The 20,408-nt window shown below is 40.4% G+C and overlaps 3 protein-coding genes across 3 annotated transcripts in view; 2 read left to right on the top strand and 1 right to left on the bottom strand.

Annotated features, from left to right (window-relative positions):
* The window catches only part of LOC115226589 (zinc finger protein OZF-like), a 414,387-nt gene that overhangs the window by 141,252 nt on the left and 252,727 nt on the right, over positions 1 to 20,408 (top strand). The window lies entirely within an intron of this gene.
* LOC115226645 (zinc finger protein 845-like) overlaps positions 1 to 20,408 on the bottom strand; it is a 364,992-nt gene that overhangs the window by 148,153 nt on the left and 196,431 nt on the right. The gene's annotated exons all lie outside the window — the stretch shown is intronic.
* Positions 5,161 to 20,408, top strand: part of LOC115226533 (zinc finger protein 721-like) — a 72,363-nt gene continuing 57,115 nt past the window's right edge. The window contains exons 1-3 of the mRNA XM_036515039.1: positions 5,161 to 5,510; positions 6,590 to 7,308; positions 16,922 to 16,975. Of these exons, the coding sequence (XP_036370932.1) occupies positions 7,011 to 7,308; positions 16,922 to 16,975 (352 nt within the window). The 5' untranslated portion in view covers positions 5,161 to 5,510; positions 6,590 to 7,010. The remainder of the gene's footprint in view (positions 5,511 to 6,589; positions 7,309 to 16,921; positions 16,976 to 20,408) is intronic.

The following is a 20,408-nucleotide window of genomic DNA, read 5'->3' as shown; positions in this document are numbered from 1 at the left end:
TCAGCTGGCAAAAATGAGTAATGCCAACATTGTAATTATGTGGTAAGAAGTTTGCTTCCCAACCATATGGTTCTGGGTTCAGTTCCACAGTATGGCACCTTGGGCAAGTGTCTTTTACTATAGCCTTACGCTGAAGAGTTACATGAGGATTTGGTAAATTTGGAAACTAAAAGAAGCCTGCCATATATACATGCATTCATGTGTGTGTGTGTGTGTGTCTCCCCCAGCACCAACACTTGATAACCAGTGTTGGTTTGTTTATGTCCCTGTAACTTGGCAGCTCAGGAAAAGAGACCAATACAATAAATAACAACGAAACCAATAGATTAATTTATAAGTATTGAGATCAATTCGTTTGCCTCAAATTCTCCAGTGTGGTGCCCCAGCATGGCCACAGAGTAATGACTGAAAGAAGAAAAGTATATAATCTTAGACAATGTGATGGAGTAGTTTTAGTCTACAAATTTTTAGATTTCACCCAATGTTATTTGATGTCGTTTGTTAATTAATAAAGAAATGTTGTAACATTTCTCTTTTGATCTCTCCTCTCTATCTAATTCTGTTTCTTTATTATTTCAGATTCACAGATGACATTGGCACAAAAACGACTTCTGTACATTGGATACATCTGGAATATCTATCATGTCTTAAAGACTAAAGGAAAATGTCTTAGGGAACAGATATAATAACCCTACTGCTATAAATCTAGGGTTGGATTGCTGTGAAATATCTGCTCTCATCTGAGATTCATAGCAACATTTCTCCATCTCATTACCTGGTGCTTTTGCATTCTAATTAAACTTGAATATATTTGCAAAGGAGTTTGCAGCATCTTTAGATATTGATAACGATCGCAGCTGATAACCACAGAGGTATTTGTGTAAAAACAGACACAGGAAAACTATTGAAATATTGTGATGAACAAAGAATAATTTCAAGAGATTAATGTAACAGGGTGAAACAGTGAAAGGATTTGGTTTTGTTTTTATTCCTTGGAGAAATGTCAAAAGATATACAGGAGTCATCATACCACTCTGATATAAATTTGGGAATAATCAAAATTTATTGCGAAATCCAGTGAAAGTCATTCATGAAATAGAAATAATTGTTTGTACAAAAAGTAAGGAGCTACTACATCAAATTGTCTTTAAATTAAGGGACGACAGAAGAATTAGCATTGAACTGTTAAAAGGTAAGCTTAAATATTTATGTAATGCTTGAATGCGGCGATCAATCTAGAGTTCTTGTGTAGTTGCCTATCCCATGGGCAGCAGAATGCCCCCTAAAAATAAATCTCCACCAACAGAGGAAGAGATTGCAATAAAAAGGGCCAAGGATGCAGCGAGGAAGAGAAAGTCCCGTGCGAATGAAAATGCAGAGAAAGCTGCAATGAGGAGAGCCTGCAATGCTGAGAACATGCAAAAACTTAGGGAGTCTCAAACCCCTGAACAAGCTGCATCCCGAAGAGCATTAAATGCTCTTACCAAGAGGAGAAAAAGGGCATCGGAAACCCCCGAACAAGCTGGATGTAGGAGAGCTGCCAATGCAGCCAACATGAGAAGTGTAAGGGTTTCAAAATCAGTCGAGCAATCAGAAACCAGCAATCAGAAACTACAATTGGCAGTCTACAGCCTCTGCCAAATGAAATCCAGAAGTTTCTCCAGATCGATTTTCTAGAATAAAGGTTGTTAACCCATTTTTGGCCAAATACCCTCTTTTGACCCTTGGAATCACAAATGGCTCCCTACTTACAAAATATTTTTATTTTTCAATATACTACTTATTTTGATATCAGCAGATAATGTTTAAAAAAAAAAAAAGGACGTTGTTTGACAAATGCACTTGTAAACAGTTGGTTATACAAATGTACAAATTGAAATGCAAAAAAATGGAATGAGAAATGGTCTTATGAATGAAAGTCTGGTAATTGTGTTTATTTCTACCATGTAACATTTATGAGATCAATGTGTTGTCTGTCAAAAGAGCACTCTTTGGTACAAATGCCAATGAAATCATTTCAAACCTTACCGATTTCTCGTATCAAAACAGCTAAAACTTGTGCCACAGTCTGACATATAAGTTATTGTCACTCAGGAAGAGGATTTTTATGCTTAAAAAAGAGAGTGTATTTAATAATAATAATAATAATAATAATAATAAACATTGTGTACAGTGCTTAGGTGCACTACAACTCATCTAAAGTGTATATATAATCAGGTGTAGTTTCGGCAGATTTCGGAAAGCATGAGGGCCTTAAAGGATGCAGTGTCATGGCAGTCAACAAATTTGATAGAAATTGTTGAAATACATATGTACTTCATATGAGTAGCAAATTGTGAAGGACGATATTCACTGTACTTGGATCTGCTTAGGATGAGTCACAAAATCAGCCCCCTTTTTCAGATGACATAAAAAAATCTGAAATTTTGTTATATTAAAACATTTATTTGAACCAAAGAATTTATTGAGAAAAAATTTGAAGAAAAAGTTGCAGATGTTTAAAAATCAAAAAACTGTTTTTAACCAATAATAAACTTTCATTGTCGCGAACGGTGTCAACTTTAAGGTTTTCGCCTGTGTAAAGTTGTATCCTGTGAAACCTGTTCATTATACGTTTCTAAATAAAGATAAATAATTTATAAAAGTCATGTTTTTATTTCTTATTTTTCATCATCATCATCATCATCATTTAGCATCCGTTTTCCATGCTAGTATGGGTTGGACGGTTCAACTGGGGTCTGTGAAGCTAGAAGGCTTCATCAGGCCCAGTCAGATCTGGCAGTGTTTCTACGGGCGGATGCCCTTCCTAACGCCAACCACTCCGTGAGTGTAGTGGGTGCTTTTTACGTGCCACCCGCACAGGTGCCAGACAGAGCTGGCAAACGGCCACGGTCGGATTGGTGCTTTTTATTTACTATATTTGTTTGGGTAAATTTTAGCAACTATTTGCGATCACGGCAGGCCCTTTATTACAAATAGTTGTTACGCGGTAGCAGGGCATGTTAGATAAGAGCTGCCAAATCTTTCTTTTCTGGGTTCCCGGAAACTTCGAGGTCCCACATCACCCACCCACTTTCTTTTCCAGAAAAAGAAGTGGCTTTGATGATGAGTTACCAATGGGTTACAAGTTTGTAACATAAAATTAGGGAGTTCTGGAGCTGATGAACCCTTTGAATGCACTTTCAATATTGGTTTGATTTTTTAACTCCTTCTCTCGCTAGAAACCATCAAGGTGGTTGAAAAAGTGGTAGTCATTAGGAGAAAAGTCTGGGGAATAAGCTGAGTGGGGGAAAACTTTGTAGCCAAGTTCCCTCAACTTCTGGAGCATCATTAGTGAAACGAGTGTTCGAGCATTGTCATGAAGAAATATTGGCCCCCTTCTGTTGACCCTTCTGGGACGGAGAAGATTCAGTTTTGCATTCATCTCGGCAATTTCATGGCAATATGTTTCTGCAGTAATGGTTTTTCCAGGTTTTAAGGAGTTATAGTGGAAGAGTCCAGCAGTACACCACCAAACAGTCACAATAACCTTCTCTCTGAAGAGCTTGTGTTTAGGGAAGGTTTTCGTTGCTTCATTTTGGTTCAATCACTGCAGAAAACATTTTTTCATTATTGTACAGAATCCTCTTTTCATCGCAAGTTACAATATGGTCAAGAAATGGAACGATTTTGTTATGGAGAAGAAGCAACGAGCAAATTTCATATCTCTTTCTTTATTACCCACAAGGGGTTAAACACAGAGGGGACAAACAAAGACAGACATAGGTATTAAGTCGATTACATCGACCCCCAGTGTGTAACTGGTACTTAATTTATCGACGCCAAAAGGATGAAAGGCAAAGTCGACCTCGGCGGAATTTGAACTTAGAACGCAGCGGCGGACGAAATACTGCAAAGCATTTCGCCCGGCATGCTAACGATTCTGCCAGCTCACCGCCAAATTTCATATCTGCGCATTTTCTGATTTTCATTCAAATCGTGTGGACCCCATTTGTCGAGCTTCTTTGATTTTTCGGTTGCATGCAAATGGTTGCAGGCAGTTTTCTGGCTGACTTGAAGTTCTTTTGCCAGTTCTTGAGTGGTTTTATGTGGATCTTTTTCAATGACAGTCTTTAATTGATCATCATTGATGACAGATGGGCGTCCACTATGCTCACGATCTTCAAGGCTCTGGTCTCCGCTGCGAAATCGTTTAAACCATTCTTGAGTTTTATTACCTCCGCCAAGGAAGGAGGTTATGTTTTCATCAGCGTTGGTTTGTCTGTCTGGCTGTGTGCAAAATAACTCAAAAAGTTGCGAACAGTATTTGATGAAACTTGCAAGAAAATTTAGTAATGAAACAAGGAACAGATGGTGAAATTTTGGTAGTGATCCGAGAATTTTTATGGATTCTTGAAGGATTTTTCATTTGTTATATTTGCTTTACACTAAGTATCACAATGTTACGTTCTTTGGTTATCTCCCTTGAAAACACGTTCATCGTTTCCACGTAACCTATGGTGGTGTTGCTGTTTCCAAAGTTTATTTTCGTTTTTCTTTTAGTAATTTTACTCGCGTATCTATCTTAAAAGGAGCTGCTTGGCGGAGGTCTGCGCTCTCCGAGTGCTTCTCTAGTTGATATCGGGAACAGTTTCCGCTAATTTACGTTCTTTTTTTAATTTGAACATCAAAATATCGCGCTTTGACGCTTCCATTTCAAATTATTGCAACAATGCCCCCCCCCCCAGACACACACAAAAAATATCAATGTTAATTTATTGATGCATTTGGGAAAGTCTATGTCTGTATTATCAGACAATTGTCAAAAAACGTTTTTAAAATATTCAAAACTCTACAAAAATCCGGTACAAATTCTTCCTGGTTCCAAACGTTGCTTACTTCTCCCTCAACCTCATACACGTATTCGTGTGTCTGTTTGTCCCCACCAACATCGCTTGACAACCGATGTTGGTGTGTTTACCTGCTGTAACTTAGCGGTTCAGAAAAATTAAACCGATAGAATAAGTACTAGCCTTTACAAAGATTAAGTCCTGGGGGTCGATTTGTTCGACTGAAGGCGGTGCTCCAGCACGGCCGCAGTCAAATGACTAAAACAAGTAAAAGAAATAAAATGAATATAGCTGAAGCTGTTTCTCGGTGTTATATTATGTTGGGGACTTTTAAAATATGTCACCGGCCTCATTGACACTGGAAAATTACCAAGGACACTGCCTAGTCTTCGGGTTTCTAATTAATTGAACTAAATCTAATTATATTATATGTGTTAATTATCTCGTGTTGAAAACTTCACTGTTTGTGTACAAAACTGGGCCAACTGCATGTTTGAGGGTCGGTGTTCCATCACTTTCCTGGTTAATTATTTAATTTAATCACATCTTTACGTCGTTAATTGGTTTTCCCCTATTTTACAGAAAAAGGGGAAATGGCTTTTAATCAACAAGAAATCAGTCGATGAACTTTCCTCGGCCTCCTTCCTTTTTTGTTTGGACTTTATATCAAACATTCTACTGGTAAGTAGAGACTATATCTTCGTTACATCTGATCCACCCTTGCAAACAGAAGTCTGTGATATCTAAGACAAGAAACTGAACCGTAATTAATTGACTCAGACGTTTGCCAACTTCAAGAATTGCTCGAAAATTATAATAAGGAGAACGTGAATCGCTTGTACACTTGTAAAACAAACTGTTTTCAATAATATCGATACCGTTAGAGAGGAGACAGACGGGGATGAGAAAGCTGTAGGCAAAAAGGTTCCTGAATATTGCGGGTTCGAATCTGAAACCGGGCAAGGTGTGTGTTTATGAGCGATGCACCTAAGATCCACATGGCTCCAGCAGAAGGTAATGGCGAACTTCTGCTGACTCTTTCGCCACAATTTTCTCTCACTCTTTCCTCCTGCATCTTGCAGCTCACCTGCGACGGATCGGCTTCCCGTCCAGGTGGGGAACCTATACGCCAAGGAAACCGGGAAACCGACCCTTATGAGCCAGGCATGGCTCGAGAAGGAATAAACAAAGAAGGGTCTCATCAAAAACGAGAAAGAAGAGTTGCCTTCAACTTGTTTCTCATTGAAAACCAGAAACACTGGAAGCTGTAATAATTTAAAGTTATTTTAAAGATAATTTATTTTACTAACGCAATTTTCTGTTTGTAAATGTTTTTCTCTTACACATGGTGATGAAACCAGCAAGACTCTGTCGTATATACATTCATGTATGTGTGTGTCTCACCCAACGCCAAACTTGATAACCAGTGTTGGTTTGTTTATGTCCCTGTAACTTGTCAGCTCAGGAAAAGAGACCAATGCAATAAATAACAACGAAACCTATAGATTAATTTATAAGTATTGAGATCAATTCGTTTGCCTCAAATTCTCCAGTGTGGTGCCCCAGCATGGCCACAGAGTAATGACTGAAAGAAGAAAAGTATATAATCTTAGACAATGTGAAGGTGTAGCTGTAGTTTAGAAATATTTTTATTCCACCCAATGTTATTTGATGTCATTTGTTAATCGTTATAGAAATGTTGTAACACTTCCATTTTGATCTCTCCTCTCTATCTAAATACTGTTTCTTTATTATTTCAGATTTACGAATGATATTGGCACAAAAACGACTTCTGTACATTGGATACATCTGGAATATCTATCATGTCTTAAAGACTAAAGGAAACTGTCTTAGGGAACAGATATAATAACCCTACTGCTAAAAATCTAGGGCTGGATTGCTGTGAAATATTGGCTCTCACCTGAGATTCATAGCAACATTTCTCTATTTTATTACCTGGTGTTTTTGCATTCTAATTAAACTTGAATATATTTCTAAAGGGGTTTGCAGCATCTTTAGACATCGATAACGATCACAGTTGATTACCACAGAGGTATTTGTGTAAAAACAGACACAGGAAAACTATTGAAATATTGTGATGAACAAAGAATAATTTCAAGGGATTAATGTAATAGGGTGAAACAGCTAAAGGATTTGGTTTTATTTTTATTCCTTGGAGAAATGTCAAAAGATACACAAGAATCATCAGACCACTCTGATATCAGTGATAAACCATTCTGTGAAAATGATAATTTAAAAGAGCAAAAATGTAATCCTTCAGAAGGAAAACGATATCATTGTGATATCTGTGGTAAATCATTCGCAGTAAATACCAACTTAACTAGACACAAACGTGTTCATACAGGGGAGAAACCGTTTCACTGTGACATTTGTAGTAAATCTTTCTCTCAACTCTGTAACTTGACTTCTCACAAACGTACCCATACAAGAGAGAAGCCATATCACTGTGATATCTGTGGTAACTCATTCTCGGAGAGTAGCAACTTGACTAGACATATACGTGTTCATACAGGGGAGAAGCCATTTCATTGTGATATCTGTGGTCAGTCATTCTCAGAAAGCGCCAACTTAACCACTCACATGCGTATCCATACAGGAGAGAAACCATTTGACTGTGACGTCTGTGGTCAGTCATTCTCCGACAGTACCAACTTAACTAGACACAAACGCATACATACAGTAGGGAAACGATTCAATTGTGATACCTGTGATGAATCATTCTTTAAAAAAAGTGCCTTAACTACTCACAAACGTATTCATACAGGAGAAAAACCATTTCACTGTGATATCTGTGGTAAATCATTCTCTCGAAGTAGCGATTTTACTAAACACATACGTATTCATACAGGAGTGAAACCATTTCACTGTGATATTTGTGGTAACTCATTCTCGGACAGTAGCAACTTAACTAAACACAAACGTATTCATACAGGAGAGAAGCCATTTCTTTGTAATATTTGTGGCAAATCATTTTCCAGAAGTACTGCCTTAACTACTCACAAACACACAGTTTAGAAACTATTTCACAGTGATATTTGCAGTAAATCTTCATCTCAGATACGTAAGCTTATTTCTCACCTTGCTAACCAACCACATGGCTCCGGATTCAATCACACTGTATGGCACCTTGGGCAAGTGTCTTCTGCTATAGCCTCGGGCCGACCAAAGCCTTGTGAGTAGATTTGGTAGACAGAAACTGAAAGAAGCCTGTCGTATATTTGTATATATATATATGTATATGTTTGTGTGTCTGTGTTTGTCCCCCTAGCATTGCTTGACAACCGATGCTGGTGTGTTTACGTCCCTGTTACTTAGCGGTTTGGCAAAAGAGACCGATAGAATAAGTACTGGGCTTACAAAGAATAAGTCCCAGGGTCGATTTGCTCGACTAAAGGCGGTGCTCCAGCATGGCCGCAGTCAAATGACTGAAACAAGTAAATGAGTAATATAATACAGAAGCCATATCTCTGTGATAATCTGGGGTCAGTCCCTGAAAGTACCGACTTAAACTAGACACAAATGTATTCATACAGTAGATAATCCATTTCTTTGTAATATTTGTAGCAAAACATTCTCTCAAAGTAGTGAATTATGGAGACATAAACATGTCCATACAGGAGAGAAACTATTTCACTGTGATATTTGTGGTAAATCAGCACCATCCGAGCATGATCGTTGCGAGAGCGGCCGTCTGGCCTCCCTGCCGGTGGCACGTAAAAGGCACCATCCGAGCATGATCGTTGCGAGAGCGGCCGTCTGGCCTCCCTGCCGGTGGCACGTAAAAGGCACCATCCGAGCATGATCGTTGAGAGAGCGGCCGTCTGGCCTCCCTGCCGGTGGCACGTAAAAGGCACCATCCGAGCATGATCGTTGCGAGAGCGGCCGTCTGGCCTCCCTGCCGGTGGCACGTAAAAGGCACCATCCGAGCATGATCGTTGAGAGAGCGGCCGTCTGGCCTCCCTGCCGGTGGCACGTAAAAGGCACCATCCGAGCATGCTCGTTGAGAGAGCGGCTGTCTGGCCTCCCTGCCGGTGGCACGTAAAAGGCACCATCCGAGCATGATCGTTGAGAGAGCGGCCGTCTGGCCTCCCTGCCGGTGGCACGTAAAAGGCACCATCCGAGCATGCTCGTTGAGAGAGCGGCCGTCTGGCCTCCCTGCCGGTGGCACGTAAAAGGCACCATCCGAGCATGATCGTTGAGAGAGCGGCCGTCTGGCCTCCCTGCCGGTGGCACGTAAAAGGCACCATCCGAGCATGATCGTTACCAGCATCACCTTACTGGCACCTGTACCGGTGGCATGTGTAAAAAGCACCGACTACACTCTTGGAGTTGTTGGCGTTAGGAAGGGCATCCAGCTGTAGAAACTCTGCCAGATCAAGATTGGATCCTGTTGCAGCCATCTGGTTCGCCAACCCTCAGTCAAAATCGTCCAACCCATGCTGGCATGGAAAGCAGATGTTAAACGATGATGATGCGTCTGGCGACGGACTTGGTAAACACCCACAAAGTTATCAACCACCTCGCCAACAACAACACTGAACTTCGGAAACATTTTTTCACGCTCAGAGTTGCTGAAGCATGGAACAAACTGCCTGCGTCAGTTGTTGACTGCCATGACACTGCATCCTTTAAGGCCCTCATGCTTTCCGAAATCCGCCGAAACTACACCTGATTATACATACACTTTAGATGAGTTGTAGTGCACCTGAGCACTGTACACAATTCTTCTTCTTATTATTATTATCATTATATGATGATGTCACTCGACAATTCACTAGACAGGAATATATTCATACAGGAGAAAATCATTCTCTGAAAAACTGTGCTTAAGTAGACGTGTGTATCCATACAAACATGTGATTATTGCTGTCAAATTTCTTTACAACAAACAACAACTACAAACGTTTCCCCTGCTAAACCATGGATTATCTTTGTGGACTTTACAACAATCCACATTCCAAGTGATTTTTGTGTTCATTCATCGAACTCCATGTCCTGCTGTAATTGAAAATAAATGGTTATGGAACTACATTCTAATAATAAATTGTTCGTTGATCATTTGTGCTGTAAATTTTTCAGTTTAAACAAAATAATGTTGGTATGGTCCTTAAATTATTTTGCCAACAATTTTAATCATTTGAATTAATTGTGAATTAAAATTATTCAAACTGTAAAAAGATATATAACGCCTATATCATTCACAAGTGAAAAAAATTCTACAGAAACTGTAACAAAGTAAGAAAACAGCACAGCTCCCATGACTTCAGGAAACATTTTTTCACACTGAGAGTTGCTGAAGCGTGGAACAAACTGCCGGCATCAGTTGTTAGTTGTCGGAGCACTGCATCCTTCAAGACTTCCATGCTTCCTGAGATTCGCCAACACTACACTTGATTTTCTCCCCTCCATACACACACAAGCATGTTCACTTTCCAGACATTTCTACATTACTGCATGTACTTTATATGCACTTTCTGACAAGTTGTGGTGCACCTGAGCACTGTATACAATAATTTCATTATTATTATTATTATTATTATATAATTTTATACAGTTTTGTTAAAAATAAATAAATGAAGGAATAGAACTGTCATGATCGACCTTAAACTTATTTGGGCCAGTATGTGTGTGTGTATATATATGTATGTGGAGGCGCAATGGCCCAGTAGTTAGGGCAGCGGACTCGCGGTCGTAGGATCGCGGTTTCGATTCCCAGACCGGGCGTTGTGAGTGTTTATTGAGCGAAAACACCTAAATAGCTCCCCGAGGCTCTGGCAGGGGATGGTGGTGATCCCTGCTGTACTCTTTCACCACAACTTTCTCTCACTCTTTCTTCTGTTGGCCTGCTCGCTTAGCCAGCGGGGTGGCGTCATTCAAAGGCTAAAACAATGCGAACGCATTGTGACCAGCGATGTGTAACTACATCTGATGGACTGGTCGGTCATGTGATGGTGATGGTGATATATATATATATGTATGTATGTATGTATATATACATATATATATATATATATATATAAATATATATATATATATATATATATATATATATATATATATATATATACACAGATAAAGGGTGAAATATAATTAATTTAATAAAATCAACAAATTGTTTGATTTCGTTATTTTCTTCGTTTTTTGCCATATATTGAGTTACAAATACTGTTGTCTGCGGGGACATATTTTAGTAGTAAAAGAAATAACAGTCCTCTGGCTGCTATTTCTAATACTTTTGGTATGTGGTCTAGCAACTTGTTGCAAAGACCCTCATTGTTATAATTACACACACATATATATATATATATATATATATATATTATATTATATTAAATTAGAGATAAAACCACTATTAGGCAAATCAAACAGTGAAAAACATAAGCCAATACATAAAATTAATTTTAGCAATTAGTATATATATATATATATATATACTACAGCAAAATTTTATATGGAGTTACCCAAGGTCTCACACTCACAAATCCTTGTGTCAGACAATATGAATTCAAAATTTTAAAATATCTATGCTGCAGATGTGAGGAAACAGAACTCGGGGAATATGAAAAAAAAACGTTAAGGAGTACAGGTTATTTTCTCTTAAACAGGGGGGAAAAATCTTTATATACTCAGAGAGGCCTAATGATCAAAGAGGGAGATCCAATTTTCTAATAAGTTGCACTTGAAGTGAACACATTTAGAAAATACTTCTTTACGACTGTTTAATTTCACCAGGATTCTTAAAATCCTTAAGAATTTTGGCTCTCTCTGTGATACAGATCTTGTCTTGCAACGGCCACTTTCATTAATATAAGGACCCAGAAAATCAATTTCCACTTGACATCACACAAGGTCCTTTGATCTTTGAGGTGTCACACATGGCAGGCCAGGGACATGACAACCCTTCTTTCTGGGACTCTGACAGATGACTGGTGGTTAAGAAAACGTTTCTTGAACAAAGTACTTGCTGAACTGTGGCCGATGCCTCGAACGTGGCTGATGCCCGAACGTGGCCGATGCAAGCACCGCCTTGACTGGCTTCTGTGCCAGTGGCACATAAAAAGCACCAACCGATCGTGGCCGCTGCCAGCGCCGCCTTGGCTGGCTTCCGTGCCGGTGTCACGTTAAAAGCACCAACCGATCATGGCCGCCACCAGACTCGTGGCACGTAAAAGGCACCCACTACACTCGTGAAGTGGTTGGCGTTAGGAAGGGCATCCAGCTGTAGAAAGACTGCCAGATCAGACTGGAGCCTGGTGCAGCCCCTGTCTTCCCAGACCTCGGTGGAACCGTTCAACCCATGCTAGCATGGAAAACGGACGTTAAACGACGACGATGATGATGATGATGATAGGATGTGGCCCTATATGCACCCTTGGTAATATGTCACGGGGGATGTCAACCCATCAGTGTCGAAGATGAATGTTCGGTCCTCATTTGAGGCGGTGGAACTGGGAATAGCACTTCGTTTAATGTCCGCTTTACAGGCTAGCATGGGTTGGACGATTTTGACTGAGGGCTGGCGAACCAGATGGTTGCACCAGGCTCCAATCATGATCTGGCAGAGTTTCTACAGCTGGATGCCCTTCCTAATGCCAAGTCTTTGGTTCTGGATAGGTCATTATTTCCAGGATCGACATTTGTGCTGGTCACTCTATCTGCATCTATGGTTTGTTCAGTATCCAGGGCGGTGGTATCAGGATCATAAGTGATGCTGGTCCCATCTCGGTTATAATCTCTGGGTGTGGCAACTGCATTGGCGTGAGACCTGGTTAATCTGCTAATAACATTGCTGTTTGATGTTACATTACTGTTATTACAGATATTAGGTCTCGGGGTCACCGTTCCCTCATATATGACCCCTACAGCCTCGCATCGGCCTCCTACAGGATAGCTATTATGTACCCTGTAAGAGCAACATGCTTCCTCCTTTGTATTTTGGGTACTCTTTACTCTTTTATTTGTTTCAGTCATTTGACTGTGGCCATGCTGGAGCACCGCCTTTAATCGAACAACTCGACCCCAGGACTTATTCTTTTGTAAGCCCAGTACTTATTCTATCGGTCTCTTTTGCTGAACCGCTTAGTGACGGGGACATAAACACACCAGCATCGGTTGTCAGGCAATGCTAGGGGGACGAACACAGACACACAAACATACATGCACATACATATATATACATATATACGACGGGCTTCTTTCAGTTTCCGCCTACCAAATCCACTCACAAGGCTTTGGTCAGCCCGAGGCTATAGTAGAAGACACTTGCCCAAGGTGCCACGCAGTGGGACTGAACCCGGAACCTTGTGGTTGGTTAGCATGGGTGCACAACTTAAGGATAACTTTGATTGTGCCTGTTAAGCAAATGCCTGTACCTGTGTGTGTGTGTAAAATGTTTGTCTATTAACCCAAGGAAAATCTTTCCCACGCAAGTCTTAACGTTAAGTGAGAAGGATGGGGCAAGCCAAGCGCATGTGGCAGTTCCTTTTCCAGGTGCTGGGGCCAGGCATGCAGAAGATGTGGTCCTTAAACCCACTTGGTGTCAGTGCCTCATTGTAGTATAGGGTAGCAGCATCGAAGATATCTTGGCTCGAGGATAGATTTGAGATCCTCTTGCTTTCATCTTTCACTGGATTCTTGGAACTCTGGAGAGATGGCAGGAGACTATGTTAATATAAGACGGTCTCTCGTTTGGCTTGTGATATAGTCTGTAAGTACCAGAGCCCAGATCTGAAGGAACCTCTAAAAAAATCTACTGTGGTGAGATTAGTCTCAATGGGGATTTTGAGACCCATTGAACCTAAGGGGCAAAATTAAGGTCTTTCTAAATTTATCTAATGCGTGGCCCTCTAGAGATGGCTAGGACATCATCTCTGTAAGAGGGTGAAGAGGACCGAAGGAAACCTCCTCCCTGAGGTGACCAGGACGTACAGTCTGATAAGATCAGAGGTGGAAGAAACAAGGAAAATACTTTGCTTATAGCTACCATTTGCAGAAGTACCACACAAAAATGGCATCCCAATTAGAACAAAATAAAAACAGAACAGAGATTAAAATCTGCACAGTTGAAATATTACAAATACGAAAACATTTTAGCTGGATTATGATTTTGGCATTTACCAGGGGCGAGATACAATTCAAAATGTACATTAACCCCTTACCCGGCAAAGACGAGTTAACTTGTCTTCACCCAATTTGTCTTTTTCAGAGTACGACGAGTAAACTCGTCCAAAACATAATTTCAAAAACAGCCACATCGAGCTTATATGTCAATTCTTGGCATTTTTTTTGTTTGCAAATTACACCCAGATGTTGAGCTCAGAAGATGACAATGAGTATGAACCTTCTAGTAGAAGCTTCGATACAAAGTATTTTCCTTGTATCTTCCATCTGTGATCTTATCAGACGTACGTCCTGGTCACCTCAGGGAGGAGGTTTCCTTCGGTCCTCTTCACCCTCTTACAGAGATGATGTCCTAGCCATAGAGAGCAAGCTTGTCTGATAACAAAAAATTCATCTGAAATTGAAACGTTTTCACCAAAAAAAGCCGCTGGGGAAGGGGTTAATATAGTTGAATATGTGTCCGGATATTATATTATGTTGGGGACTTTTAATATGTGTCACCGGCCTCATTGACACTCTGGAAAATTATCAATGAAATCGTCTAATCTTTGTGTTTCCTTGAGTTACGCCTGGTTATATCTTATGTGGAAGAAGAACTTCACTGTTTGTGTACAAAACTGGGCCAACTGCATGTTTGAGGGTCGGTGTTCCGTCACTTTCCTGGTTAATTATTTAATTTAATCACATCTTTACGTCGTTAATTGGTTTTCCCCTATTTTGCAGAAAAAGGGGAAATGGCTTTTAATCAACAAGAAATCAGTCGATGAACTTTCCTCGGCCTCCTTCCTTTTTTGTTTGGACTTTATATCAAACATTCTACTGGTAAGTAGAGACTATATCTTCGTTACATCTGATCCACCCTTGCAAACAGAAGTCTGTGATATCTAAGACAAGAAACTGAACCGTAATTAATTGACTCAGACGTTTGCCAACTTCAAGAATTGCTCGAAAATTATAATAAGGAGAACGTGAATCGCTTGTACACTTGTAAAACAAACTGTTTTCAATAATATCGATACCGTTAGAGAGGAGGCAGACAGGGATGAGAAAGGTGTTGGGGAAAAATAAGTCGATATACAGTTTAAGCCCCGATCGCCAAAACAAAAGCAACCCAACCTACAAGGTGTTAAAAGATGTGTAGAAAACTGGTATGAAAACAAAAACTTGCGGAATAGAACGGTGTGGGTAGGGAGAGGACTTTCCAGAAATTCACAAGATCCGATTTTTTCCATTCATAACTTTCAGGGACAGCGTAGATTACGATTATAAAGAAATTTGTGGTAGAATTGTTTTCCGAAAGGGTGGGGACAGGAGATTGAAACAACGATGCGAAAATGCCCCACCCTTACAATTTCGAAGATAGCACCCAGAGAAAATACACGCACAAAACACAGAGGCGTAACTTCGGTATAAGTACCGGATACATTTCAAAAAAGTGTTTTTTTTTATATGGGGCAGGGGGTTAGGGTTACGGGTGGGAGAAAAGGGTTTCTCTTATCTCCAGAAATGTAAACAAAATCACGTGTGTACCTATACCGAAGGATCGCCAACATTGAAAGACTTTGGAGAGAATCAGTACCACTTAAATACAGAGGTCCCGACGCATCGATGTGATGATATTTTACTGTACACACTCGTTAGGGTTAATTTTAAGGTTAGGGTTACGTAGAAGCGTCGGGACTTCTGTATTTAAGCAGTACCAAAAAATCAATCAGAAAGCCATGAAATCAATCAAAATGTCTGCAACTATATTTTGTTATTATGTGCTCTTGTATTTTATCCTAAAAATGTTTTTTCTGAAATCACAGTCCATGAAATGTGTGTATACACATTATATATATACACATAATATATATGAAAGTTTAAAATAAGCAGAAAATGGGGAAAACATTTGATCAACAAACAAACAAAATTGGCCGACATTGGTTAATTATTTTTCTTCATACAAAACTTTAACATTGCTTACACCTGTTTTAGTTACCAATGTTAGTTGGTGCTCCAAAGAAATATAGAAATGTTGCAACACTTCCATTTTCATCTCTGCTCTCTATCTAAATACCGTTTCTTTATTATTTCAGATTCACAGATGACATTGGCACCAAATATCTTTTGTACATTGGATACATCTGGAATATCTATCATGTCTTAAAGACTAAAGGAAAATGTCTTAGGGAACAGATATAATAACCCAACTGCTATAAATCCAGGATTGAATTACTGTGAAATATTTGCTCTGAGCAACATTTCTCCATCTCCTTACCTGTTGCTTTTGCATTCTAATTAAACTTGAATATATTTGCAAAGGAGTTTGCAGCATCTTTAGATATTGATAAAGATCACAGTTGATAACCACAGAGGTATTTGTGTAAAAACAGACACAGGAAAACTATTGAAATATTGTGATGAACAAAGAATAATTTCAAGAGATTAATGTAACAGGGTGAAACAGCTAAAGGATTTGGTTTTGTTTCTATTCCTTGGAGAAATGTCAAAAGATACACAAGAATCATCAGACCACCGTGATATCAGTGATAAACCATTCTGTGAAAATGATAATTTAAAAGAGCAGAAACATAATCCTTCAGGAGGAAAACAATACCATTGTGATATCTGTGGTAAATCATATTTGATAAATGCCACCTTAAAGAGACACAAACGTATCCATACCAGAGAGAATCCATATCACTGTGATATTTGCGGTGACTCATTCTCGGAGGGAAGCAAATTAACTAGACACGTACGTATCCATACAGGAGAGAGACCATATCACTGTGACATTTGTGGTCAATCGTTCTCAGAAAATGGCCACTTAACTAGACACAGACGTATCCATACAGGAGAAAAACCATACGATTGTGACATCTGTGGTCAGTCTTTCTCAGAAAGTGCCAACTTAACTAGACACAAACTTATCCACACAGGTCAGAAACCATTTCAGTGTGATATCTGTGGTAAATCATTCTCTGTTAGTAGTGCCTTAACTACTCACAAACGTATTCACACAGGTGAGAAGCCATATCATTGTGATAACTGTGACAAATCATTCTCTCAAGCATATCACTTGACAATTCACAAACGTGTTCATACAGGAGAGAAACCATTTCAATGTGATATCTGTGGTAACGCATTCTCGGACAGTAGCAACCTCACTAGACACAAGCGTACCCATACAGGAGAGAAGCCTTTTGACTTTGATATCTGTGATAAATCAATTTCTCAAATGGGTCACTTAACAATTCACAAACATATTTATTAAGGAGAGAAACCATATCTCTGTGATGTCTATAGCAAAGCATTCTCTCATGGTTCTGAATTAACTTGACAATTATATTCATCATCATAATCATCATCATCATCGTTTATCGTCCGCTTTCCATGCTAGCATGGGTTGGACGGTGCAACTGGGGTCTGGGAAGCCAGAGGGCTGCACCAGGCCCAGTCTGATCTGGCAATGTTTCTACGGCTGGATGCCCTTCCTAACGCCAACCACTCCGTGAGTGTAGTGGGTGCTTTTTATGTGCCAGATGAGGCTGGCAAACGGCCACGATTGGATGGTGCTTTTTACGTGCCACCGGCATGGGGGCCAGGCGAGGCTGGCAAACGGCCACGATTGGATGGTGCTTTTTACGTACCACCAGCATGGGGGCCAGGCGAGGCTGGCAACAGCCACGAACGGATGGTGCTTTTTACGTGCCACTGGCACGAGGCCAGTCGGGGCGGTGCTGGCAACGGCCACGTTCGGATGGTTCTCTTACGTGCCACCGGCACAGGTACCACATCTGCTATTTCGTACAGGAATAAACCATTCTCCCCAAAACTCCCATTTCAGTAGACATGTATCTATCCATATACAAGTGTAACTGTTTCGTTGTCAAATTTCTCTACAACAAACAACAACTAACATTATCAGAAGATTTCGTTCTGTCAATTCATGGATTATCTTTCTGGATTTCCAATTCTAATGTCTTCATCACATGTAACGTATTGTTCATTGCATTTGCATTAAATGCATACTCTCTTTACTTGTTTCGATCATGTGACTGTGGCCATGCTGGAGCACCGCCTTTAGTCGAACAAATCGACCCCAGGACTTATTCTTTGTAAGCCTAGTACTTAATCTATCGGCTTCTTTTGCCGAACCGCTAAGTTACGGGGACATAAACACACCACTATCGGTTGTCAAGCGATGTTGGGGGTACAAACACAGACACACACAAACACACATATATACGACGGGCTTCTTTCAGTTTCCGTCTACCAAATCCACTCACAAAGCTTTGGTCGGCCCGGGGCTATAGTAGAACACACTTGCCCAAGGTGGCCACACAGTGGGACTGAACCCGGAACCATGTGGTTGGTAAGCAAGCTACTTACCGCACAGCCACTCCTGCGCATATTGAATATTTAAAACTACTTGTTTACTTTTCATCATTGAGGTGGTTGTAAGGTGTGCTAAAAATAACAGCCAAATAAAGTTTTTTGAATAAATCTTTTTAAGTTCATGCTATTTCATTAAATGCATATTGAAGGATTCAAACTACAGATTGCATATTGCTTACAAATATCAACAACACATGCTATTTTTAGGATGCTGACAAAATGTGCAGACACACACAAAATGACAGTTTCTTGTCCTATTTCCCGACTGGGTGAAAATGATCAAACTTTAAACCTCTATAACTTTTTGAAAACATTTTTCTGGAAAAAGTGAAATAACTTCAGTAATTCAGCTTGGAAAAGTATATTCAGAATCATCATCATCATCGTTTAACGCCCGCTTGACTGAGGGCTAACGAACCAGATGGCTGCACCAGGCCCCAATCTTGATCTGGCAGAGTTTCTACAGCTGGATGCCCTTCCTAATGCCAACCACTCAGAGAGTGTAGTGGGTGCTTTTTACGTGCGCCAGTCAGGCGGTACTGGCAATGACCTCGCTTGAATCTTTTTACACGTGCCACCGGCACAGGTGCCAGTAAGGTGACGTTGCTAACGATCACACTCAAATGGTGCCCTTTTACATGGCACCGGCACAGAAGCCAGATGGCAACGATCACGCTCGGATGGTGCTCTTGGCGCTCTACTAGCATGGGCACAAGTGCCAGTAAGGCGACACTGGTAACAATCACATTCGAAGGGTGCCCTTTTAAGTGCCACTGGCACAGAAGCCGGTTAGCCGCTCTGTCAGCAATCACACTCGTATGGTGCTCTTTGCACCCCGCTAGCATGGATTGTGCAACATTTTTAAATTCTTAGTAAACTTCAATTTTTGAAATCTTGGCAGCCAAACCAACTGCATCTGGACATTTTTAATTTAGATTACTTTAAAATTGGAAGTTTGTATCATAGGAACAAGAGCAGTTTCATGCGGGTTGGTATCTAAAGGGTTAAAAAATACCAGCCAGCCACATGATTTCTACCAATCTGGTGAACACAAACATCAGATAAATTTCATTCTGACCAACAAACATGATAGAATTTAGTATAAATGTAGGATTCCAAGAAGGCTCAGTTCTCAGTTCCCTCCCATTTATCAGTCTTGCAGGCCATCATAGAAGAATTCCAGATTGACTTAACCATAGAAACTGATATACACTAATAATCAGGTACTTAGAAATGTTACCTTAGGAAGAATGCACAACCCTAACAGAGGTTGTTTAGGGAAGGTGAGCATTGTTTGTTGAGCGAAGCAGTCTTCGTCCCTTGGTGGGAGATGTCTGAAACATGGTCCTTTGCTATTCGTAGGACCCGCAGAAGAGAAAGCAGGTCAACCCCCGACACCGAGAGCATCGACAGATGGATGAATGCGTATCCAGGCTCAGCAGTTGCTTAGGAAGTCGGGGACAAGAAACAGGAAGAAAGTTGGAGCGAAAGAGTACAACAGGGGTCGCCCCCATATGTAGCAGAAGAAAAATCTAGAACTGAAAGGCCTCAAAATGAATGAAGCCAAGAATAAGGTGTTAGTTTGTAATAAATGAAGATAGGCCATCAGTATCGTCTGGGAGATTTTACTCAGTATGCAGGTAATAAAAAAGGTGCGGAAGCACAATGGGCCAGTGGTTAGGGCAGCAGACTCGCGGTCGTAGGATCGCGGTTTCGATTCCCAGACCGGGCGTTGTGAGTGTTTATTGAGCGAAAACATCTAAAAGCTCCACGAGGCTCCGGCAGGGGATGGTGGTGATCCCTGCAGTACTCTTTCACCACAACTTTCTCTCTCACTCTTACTTCCTGTTTCTGTTGTACCTGTATTTCAAAGGGCCGGCCTTGTCACTCTCTGTGTCACGCTGAATATCCCCGAGAACTACGTTAAGGGTGCACGTGTCTGTGGAGTGCTCAGCCACTTACACGTTAATTTCACGAGCATGCTATTCCGTTGATTCGGATCAACCGGAACCCTCGTCGTCGTAACCGACGGAGTGCTTCCAAAAAAAAAATTAAAAA

This window comes from Octopus sinensis, linkage group LG30 (assembly GCF_006345805.1).
Source record: "Octopus sinensis linkage group LG30, ASM634580v1, whole genome shotgun sequence".
Taxonomy (NCBI): domain Eukaryota; kingdom Metazoa; phylum Mollusca; class Cephalopoda; order Octopoda; family Octopodidae; genus Octopus; species Octopus sinensis.
Note: the sequence above shows the minus strand (reverse complement) of the source record. Positions and strands in the feature narration are given on the sequence as shown.